At 47.4% G+C, this 10,086-nt stretch overlaps 1 protein-coding gene across 8 annotated transcripts in view; it reads right to left on the bottom strand.

The window, feature by feature from the left end:
- Nucleotides 1-10,086, bottom strand: part of LOC137433072 (protein FAM13A) — a 355,270-nt gene that overhangs the window by 62,193 nt on the left and 282,991 nt on the right. For all 8 annotated transcript variants that reach the window (XM_068125518.2, XM_078783916.1, XM_078783917.1 and 5 more), the window contains exon 10: nucleotides 4,954-5,037. In XM_068125518.2, the coding sequence (XP_067981619.2) occupies nucleotides 4,954-5,037 (84 nt within the window). The remainder of the gene's footprint in view (nucleotides 1-4,953; nucleotides 5,038-10,086) is intronic.

The raw sequence follows: 10,086 nt of genomic DNA, 5'->3' as shown, positions 1-10,086 counted from the left end.
GCCCCGTGCTTTTTCTGGTCTTCATCAATGATCTCTCTGACTCTCTCGAAAATCCTCTCTATCTCTTTGCTGATGACTCCACTCTCTGCCGCTCCATTCCTCTTCCCTCAGATCGGCAGTCTGCTGCCTCCTCACTCTCTGAAGACCTGGACAAAATCACAGACTGGTCAAACAAGTGGAACATGTCTTTCAATCCTGACAAATCTCACACTCTTACTATGTCTCTCCGAAAAGATCGACTGGACAACCCTCCCATCTACTTTCTCAACAATCCTCTCCAAGAAGTTCTGTCGCTCAAGATTTTGGGTCTCACTATCTGCCATGATCTTTCTTGGGAAAACCACATTTCCAAGCTGGCCTCCAAAGCCAGTCGCCGACTGGGCATCCTCCGTCGTGCGAAGTCCTTCCTCGGCACACCTGAGCTCCTCACCACATACAAGGCTTTCATCCGCAGCTCAATGGAATACTGTTCTCCCCTATGGGCCGGTGCTCCTGCCTCACACCTAGCTCGGCTTCACGCTGTTGAAACCAAAGCTTTCAGAATTATTGGAATCTCCCGCGATGAAGCTATCTCTGAGGGCCTTTCACTCACTCACCGCAGGCAGGTAGGTGGTCTTTCTGTCTTCTACCGACTCCTCTCCGGCCTTGCACCCCCAGCTCTCTCTGTGCTCTGTCCCCCAAATATTCCTACAGGTCGCACAAGATCTGCCAGCAACCCTCTGATGGTTAAACTGCCGAAATCTCGGCTCTCTGCTCACCTTCACTCTTTCATTCCTCTTTTCTCCCGCCTCTGGAACAAACTCCCTCACTCCCTTCAATCCCACTCCTCCCTCCAGGTCTTTAAAACAGCTGTTCACCACCATCTCTTATCTTCCCCCATCCAAAACCTTGATCTTTTCTACCCCCGCTAATTCACCCCAGATCCATCTTGTTTGAAATTCCAACTTCTTTCCTGGAAGTCCTGGCAGTGTCCATATGTTTTATACCTCTCCCACTGCCCCCTTCCCACGCCCCCCCCCCCCCCAAAGCCCTCGCCCTCTCTCAGATCTCTCGATGTCTCCATGTCTCTCGGTCCCTGCTCTCAAATGTTGTGTTTGTGTCCTTCCCCCTCTCTCCCCATCTTGTCTACCGCTCCCTATGTTATATGTTTTATGTGTCGGTTTGTCTTTCTGTGTGATTAATGTTCGCTCTTTCACGAGCCTCGATATTGTATACAAAAAAAAAATAAAAAAAAAAAATCGTGTTTCAAATGGTGATATCAACTGTACACTTTTCTTTAGGAAAAAAATGGAATGATTTTGTGCCAACATCACAATGAAACACAATCACAATTCACATATTCGTGAAATTCGAATATTTTCGGCACAATGAAAACATCGTCACAAACGGGTACTGGAGACAATGTGACAAACGTCACAAACGGGTACAATATTGGAGAGGCCATTGCCAAAACGATTTGTTTTCTCTGGTATGTGTTTCTGGGCGGGTACTCTTTCAGATAAACCGGTAAAATGCCTACCAAACGGAAAGCCTCATTTACAAAAACGTCCAAGGAAGCTGTTGCAAGAAAGAAGGCTCGCCATGACGAGGACTATCGGAGGCAGGAACAAGTACGTGACACAGCTGCACACCAGTCTCGGAGACAGTCCGAGGAATACAAATCTGGTGAACAAGATCGTGACACAGCTGCACACCAGTCTCGGAGGCAGTCCGAGGAATACAGATCTGGTGAACAAGGATGTGGCGCAGCTGCACACCAATCTCGGAGGCAGTCCGAGGAATACAGATCTGGTGAACAAGTACGTGACATAGCTGCACACCAGTCTCGGAGGCAGTCTGAGGAATACAGATCTGATGAACAAGGACGTGCCACAGCTGCACACCAGTCTCGGAGGCAGTCCAAGAAATACAGATCTGGTGAACAAGTACGTGACACAGCTGCACTCTCGGAGGCAGTCTGAGGAATACAGATCTGGTGAACAAGTACATCACGCAGCTGCACACCACTCTCGGAGACAGTCCAAGGAATACAGATCTGGTGAACAAGTACGTGACACAGCTGCACATCTCGGAGGCAGTCCGAGGAATACAGATCTGGTGAACAAGTACATGACACAGCTGCACACCAGTCTCGGAGGCAGTCCGAGGAATACAGATCTGATGAACAAGTACGTGACACAGCTGCACACCAGTCTCGGAGGCAGTCTGAGGAATACAGATCTGATGAACAAGGACTTGACACAGCTGCACACCAGTCTCGGAGGCAGTCTGAGGAATACAGATCTGGTGAACAAGTACGTGACACAGCTGCACACCAGTCTCGGAGGCAGTCCGAGGAATACAGATCTGATGAACAAGTACGTGACATAGCTACACACCAGTCTCGGAGGCAGTCCGAGGAATACAGATCTGGTGAACAAGTACGTGACACAGCTGCACATCTCGGAGGCAGTCCGAGGAATACAGATCTGGTGAACAAGTACGTGACACAGCTGCACACCAGTCTCGGAGGCAGTCCGAGGAATACAGATCTGGTGAACAAGTACGTGACACAGCTGCACACCAGTCTCGGAGGCAGTCTGAGGAATACAGATCTGGTGAACAAGTACGTGACACAGCTGCACACCAGTCTCGGAGGCAGTCCGAGGAATACAGATCTGGTGAACAAGTACGTGACACAGCTGCACACCAGTCTCGGAGGCAGTCTGAGGAATACAGATCTGGTGAACAAGTACATTACGCAGCTGCACACCAGTCTCGGAGACAGTCCGAGGAATACAGATCTGGTGAACAAGTACGTGACAGCTGCACACCAGTCTCGGAGGCAGTCCGAGGAATACAGATCTGGTGAACAAGTACGTGACACAGCTGCACACCAGTCTCGGAGGCAGTCTGAGGAATACAGATCTGATGAACAAGGACTTGACACAGCTGCACACCAGTCTCAGAGGCAGTCTGAGGAATACAGATCTGGTGAACAAGTACGTGACACAGCTGCACACCAGTCTCGGAGGCAGTCCGAGGAATACAGATCTGGTGAACAAGTACGTGACACAGCTGCACACCAGTCTCGGAGGCAGTCCGAGGAATACAGATCTGGTGAACAAGTACGTGACACAGCTGCACACCAGTCTCGGAGGCAGTCCGAGGAATACAGATCTGGTGAACAAGTACGTGACACAGCTGCACACCAGTCTCGGAGGCAGTCTGAGGAATACAGATCTGATGAACAAGGACTTGACACAGCTGCACACCAGTCTCGGAGGCAGTCCGAGGAATACAGATCTGATGAACAAGGACTTGACACAGCTGCACACCAGTCTCGGAGGCAGTCCGAGGAATACAGATCTGCTGAACAAGATCGTAACACAGCTGCACACCAGAGTGCTAGGAAAGTCCAGCTTAAAGTGGCTCGAACGCAAAAGAGGAGGATTGCGACCTTTACAGTGATACAGTTGGATACAGTTGGAGGATGCAGTTGATATCACGATTTGAAACACGATGGAATAATATTTACGGATATGAACAGTGATGTGGTTTTTATTGAAATTCCAAAGATACTGTTTTGATATTGATGATTTACGTGTGATATGATTTGACGGATGTTTATATGAATCGTTTAAAATAAAATAAACCCTTCAATTTCTGATACTAGCAACAGTACCTGCCCTACGGGCGGGGCTTCAATTGGGAGGCCCAAATGAAAAGGCTAAATATCAGAAATTGAAGGCTTTTTATTTTATTTTAAACGATTTATATAAACATCCGTTAAATCTCGATCGGTGCAGCCGTTTGTGCGACACCCGGGAAAATAACCTCATGCGGGAGCAAGTATCAGCAGGATGTGGCAGTGTGGGAGTCCACGTTTCTGATCCTCCTTCATGCCGAAGTAGCCCACCACTTCTCCAAGCATTCCGCTCTTCAGATCCGCCATGACAGATTTAAGCTTGATACTGAAGACGCGTGCAGTTCGTACTCCCGATGTTCTATGTACTCCCGTGTCCTCTAACAACCCGTGTCCTTATAAAAGGTCTTTGTCCGGGGTCACCGAGTTTGATTGGTGCAGCCGTGCAGCGATCGGTGCAGCTGTTTGTGCGGCACCCAGGAAAACAACATCGTCACAATGAGAACAATGAACGTTATGCGAACGCGAATGTTATGGGTGAGTCCAAACCTGAGAATGCTGGAGACTAAAGCTGAAATTGGGAAAACGAAATAGCCTATTTTACTCCTGGAGAGCCCAAGATTATCCACCCAAAATATCGTTAAGATCGGTTCAGCAGTTTTTACGGTACCTTCAAACAGACAGACAGACAGACGGACAGACGGACGGACGGACATTTGGTGAATTATAGTAAGATTTTGCCTTTTTATTTCAGCTTTCCAATTAAAGCCCCGCCCGTAGGGCGGGTACCGTTGCTAATTATCATAATGTAAGTTGTTCATTTACGGTGTTGTTAATTTACGTCATTACGTCATCACCGCAATTATCATAATGTAAGTTGTTCATTTACGATGTTGTTAATTTACGTCATTACGTCATCACCGCAATTATCATAATGTAAGTTGTTCCCACAGTAGTTTATTTCACGAGGGAGGGTGTTTACTGCCCATGGCAAAAGTATGTCGGGGAATCGCCCTGAGTGACTTGGAGGGAGACACAAAATAAAACTGTACACGATGTTTCATCGTCACAAACAATCGTTTTATGAAAACCAAAAATAATTGAAGGAATAATGACGGACCCTATTAGTATTATTCGTTTGAGGTTCGGGCCCCGGGGTGGTCACCCCCCCACCCCCAGCACTCCCAACGCCCCCCCCCCCCCGGCGACCATGATGAGACCTTATTCAATCATTAACATCGTGTTTTTCAAACAATGATCCTCAAAGGAATTATGAATCAAAGTAGTCGTGAACATTTGAACATGGTATCCTTGTAGAGCGTACACACCTGTATGTCCCCGTAGAGCTGCGCTGTCTGACTATCCATGAGCGTCTTGAGCTGTGCATGTCTGCACAAAGCAGTAGTTGTTCCCTGCAGTAGCAACAACCATTAGAGTCAACGACCTTCGCTAGGAGCTCCCCAAACATGTGTCATGAATCAAAACTACAGGGAGTACTGCACTCTCAGGTAAAACTCTCAGGTTGCTGCAGATTTGTAATTTGGCTTTGCAGGAGGCTCATGGAGGAACATGGAGGAGCATGGATGAGCATGGAGGAGCATGGATGAGCATGGAGGAGCATGGATGAGCATGGAGGAGCATGGATGAGAATGGAGGATCATGGATGAGCATGGAGGATCATGAATGAGCATGGAGGAGCATGGAGAAGCATGGATGAGCATGGATGAGCATGGAGGATCATGGATGAGCATGGAGGAGCATGGATGAGCATGGAGGATCATGGATGAGCATTGAGGAGCATGGATGAGCATAGAGGAGCATGGATGAGCATGGAGGAGCATGGTAAAAGTGATAGCGGCACAAACGCCGAGGAAATGAACAATTAGGAAAAGAGGACAAAGGGAGCAAATGCTGAAACTAGCAAGTAGAATATGGCTGCGCTAAGAATGGTAAATGGGGCTAATAAATATCATGGGATAGACATGTGGAAGACGAGAGACTATAGAGCAGCTGCACTACAATAAATATCATGGGATATAAATGTGGAAGACCCTGGATGAGAATGTGTACCCTGGATAAGAATAGGTACGCCGTATCCCTGCGTGTTGTAAGAGACGACTAAGACGGTTGGCGTCAGGAAGGGCATCCGGCCATAAAAACATTGCCTCAAAAAGAGAACCATGAAAATTACAACTACATATGGGCAGGGTACAGCCCGAAGTGGAGATCGGTTTCTGAGGTTTGGGACATGGAATGTAGGGACAATGACAGGGAGATCAGGAGAAGTGGTGGAAGTATTAGTCAGAAGAAGAGTGGACATATGTTGTGTGCAAGAGACGAGATGGAAGGGAAGTGGTGTGAGAATGGTGAAGGGTAGGCAGGGACAGAAATACAAGTTTGTGTGGCAAGGGTGCCCGGAGGGCGTGAATGGTGTTGGTGTCCTGTTTTCTGAGGAGTTTGTGGACAGTGTGGTGAGTGTGACTAGAGTGAATGATAGGTTGATGATGGTGAAAATGATGACTGGAAAGCTCTTGGTGAACGTCATCTCGGGATATGTTCCGCAGGTTGGTCGAAGCGATGAAGAGAAGGACAAGTTCTGGTGTGCGATAGAGAAGCTGATGGAAAACGTGAAAGATGAGGAAGTTGTTGTGGTAGGAGGAGACCTAAATGGACATGTGGGAAGGAGTATGGATGGTTTTGACAGAGTTCATGGGGGTTACGGATATGGTGTGAGAAATGGAGAAGGTGAAAGGATTTTGGAGTTTGCTGATGGAGCTGATTTGTTGATTTGTAATACTCAGTTCCAGAAAGAGGATAATAAGCTTGTTACATACACGTCAGGTGGGTCGACGACAACCGTTGACTACCTGATGGTGCGTAGGCGAGATAGGGGGCACCTCCGGGACACAAAGGTGATCCCGGGGGAGGAGGCTGTTTCACAGCACCACTTGGTTGTCTGCGACGTAAGGGTGAAAGGTGCGAGGAGAGCTTCGGCGGGTGAAGTACCAACCGAGAATGAAGGTGTGGAGGTTGAAAGAGGTGACAGTAAGGGAGGCATTAAAAGAGAGGCTGAGTAGGGTCGAGGATGATGTGGTTGAGCTTGAAAGTGGTTGGATGTCAATGAAAGCTAGTCTGTTGGGAGCCGTTGGTGAGGTATGTGGATGGACAAAAGGACCACCGAGGCACTCGGAAACATGGTGGTGGGATGATGAAGTTGGAAAGAGGATTGACGAGAAGAGGAAGAAGTTCAAGGAGTGGCAGAAGGCGAAGAGTACGGGAGCAGAAACAGCAGAGCATGAAAGTTATAAGGCAGCCAGGAAGGCTGCAAAGAAAGAGGTAGCAAAGGCGCAGGAGGCATGTAGGAAAATGTTCGGAGAACGCTTGGATTCGGAAGAGGGTCAGAAAGCAGTATTCAGGATTGCACAGCAGATAGCGAAAGAGAGGTGTGATGTGATGGGGGTGAGTTGCTTGAAGGATGAAGTGGGACAAATCGTTGTCGACCCAGATGGAATTAAAGGAAGATGGAAAAGATATATGGAAATGCTGTTGAATACAGAGAATGAATGGGATGGCAACATAGAGAGTAACCCAGTTTTAGGACCGGCAGAGAAGATAACTGAGAAGGAAGTTGAGGAAGCGATAAAAGCAATGAAGGGTAGAAAAAAGCGGGAGGGCCGACGGGAGTTGTGGGAGATATGTTGAAGACAGCAGGAAGTTGGGGTGTGAAGAGAATGACAGAGATCTGTAATCTGGTGGTGAAAGAAGGCCGCATTCCAGTGGATTGGGAACTGAGTACCCTCGTCCCTCTATACAAGGGGAAAGGTGACCCTCTGGAGTGTGGCTCGTACCGAGCGATAAAGTTATTGGAGCATGGAATGAAGGTATTGGAAAGGGTGTTGGAGAGGAGGATAAGGAAGAAAGCGAAGATCGACGAAATGCAGTTTGGATTTATGCCAGGAAGAGGAACGACAGACGCGCTTTTCATTGTGAGGCAGTTGCAGGAGAAGTACATGGAGAAGAGGAAGAAGTTGTTTCTTGGGTTTGTGATCTGGAGAAAGCATTCGATCGGGTTCCACGCAAAGTATTGACATGGGCATTGAGGAAGTTAGGAGTGGAGGAATGGTTGATCAGAGTAGTGATGGCAATGTACAAAAAACCGCGAACAACTGTAAGGACGAAGGACGGGAACAGTGGTGAGTTTGAGGTGAAGGTGGGAGTGCATCAAGGGTCGGTACTAAGGCCACTACTATTTGTGATGGAGGTGCTGGCTCAGAACGTAAAGGAGGGTTTACCGTGGGAGTTGTTGTATGCAGATGATCTGGTGTTGATTGCGGAAAGTATGGATGGACTGAAGGAAAAGATGAACACGTGGAAGGAATGTATGGAGTCAAAAGGTCTGAAGGTGAATATCGGAAAGACGAAGGTGATGGCAAGTGGTAAAGCATGTGGTGAGGTGGAAAGAACTGGGAAGTGGCCCTGTGCTCTGTGTAGGAAGGGTGTCGGAGTGAACTCCATTCAGTGTACAATGTGCGCTGAGTGGGCTCAGCAAAAATGTAGTGGTCTGAGAGGGTCATTAACCAGTGGTGTGGCAGCTACATTCAAATGTAAGGTGTGTACAGAGGGAGCTGCAGTTGGAGGAAATGTTGAGTTGGATCTTGGAGACGGCGTGAAGCTGGAAGGTGTGAAAACATTTTGCTACCTCGGAGACATGCTGAATGGAGAAGGTGGATCAGACTCGGCAACGGTTGCTCGAGTGAGATGTGCATGGAAGAAGTTTCGGGAATTGAGTGGCGTGCTGATGATGAGGGGAGTGTCGTTGAAGCTGAAGGGAAAGGTGTATGCTGCATGTGTGAGAATTGTTATGATTTATGGGAGCGAGACATGGGTAATGAATGTAGAGCAGCAACGAAGGTTGGAAAGGGTGGAAATGCGAATGGTTCGACGGATGTGCGGAGTATCGGTGAGAGAGAGGAAGACAAATGATGAATTGCGAAAGATGATGGGAATAGAGCCTGTGATTGATGATGTGAAGAGGAACAGGTTGAGATGGTTTGGTCATGTGTTGAGGAAGGATGAAAGTGACTGGTTGAGAAGAGTGATGGAAATGAATGTAGAAGGAAGTAGAAGACGGGGAAGACCGAGAAAGACTTGGCTAAAGATGGTGGAAGAAGAAATGCGGGCAAGGGGGTTAACAAGGAGAGATGCAGAAAATAGGGCAAAATGGAGAAGATTGTCATGGGGACCGCAAGGCTAACCCCCGCTCTAGCAGGGAAAATGGCCTTTTAAAATGCATGTTGTTGTGTTGTTGTTGTATAAATGTGGAAGACGAGAGATTATGGAGCAGCTGCACCACAATAAATATCATGGGATAGAGATGTGGAAGACGAGAGATTATGGAGCAGCTGCACCACCATAAATATCATGGGATATAAATGTGGAAGACGAGAGATTATGGAGCAGCTGCACAACAATAAATATCATGGGATAGAGATGTGGAAGACGAGAGATTATGGAGCAGCTGCACCACCATAAATATCATGGCATAGAGATGTGGAAGACGAGAGATTACGGAGAGCAGCTGCACCACAATAAATATCAGGGGATAGAGATGTGGAAGACGAGAGATTATGGAGCAGCTGCACCACCATAAATATCATGGCATAGAAATGTGGAAGACGAGAGATTATGGAGAGCAGCTGCACCACAATAAATGTCATGGGATAGAAATGTGGAAGACGAGAGATTATGGAGAGCAGCTGCACCACAATAAATATCATGGGATATAAATATGGAAGACGAGAGATTATGGAGAGCAGCAATAAATATCATGGCATAGAAATATGGAAGACGAGAGATTATGGAGCAGCTGCACCACCATAAATATCATGGGATAGAAATGTGGAAGACGAGAGACGATGGAGTAGCTGCACCACCATAAATATCATGGCATAGAAATATGGAAGACGAGAGATTATGGAGAGCAGCTGCACCACAATAAATGTCATGGGATAGAAATGTGGAAGACGAGAGATTATGGAGAGCAGCTGCACCACAATAAATATCATGGGATATAAATATGGAAGACGAGAGATTATGGAGAGCAGCTGCACCACCATAAATATCATGGGATAGAAATGTGGAAGACGAGAGACGATGGAGCAACTGCACCACCATGAATATCATGGGATAGAAATGTGGAAGACGAGAGATTATGGAGCAGCTGCACCACCATAAACATCATGGGATAGAAATGTGGAAGACGAGAGATGATGGAGCAGCTGCACCACAATAAAAATCATGGGATAGAAATGTGGAAGACGAGAGATTATGGAGCAGCTGCACCACCATAAATATCATGGGATAGAAATGTGGAAGACGAGAGATTATGGAGCAGCTGCACCACCATAAATATAATGGGATAGAAATGTGGAAGACGAGAGATTATGGAGCAGCTGCACCAC

This window comes from Myxine glutinosa, chromosome 8 (assembly GCF_964187855.1).
Source record: "Myxine glutinosa chromosome 8, kmMyxGlut1.1, whole genome shotgun sequence".
In the NCBI taxonomy this organism is placed as follows: Eukaryota; Metazoa; Chordata; class Myxini; order Myxiniformes; family Myxinidae; genus Myxine; species Myxine glutinosa.
The sequence above is the reverse complement of the archived record's forward strand: the minus strand, read 5'-3'. Positions and strand labels throughout refer to the sequence as shown.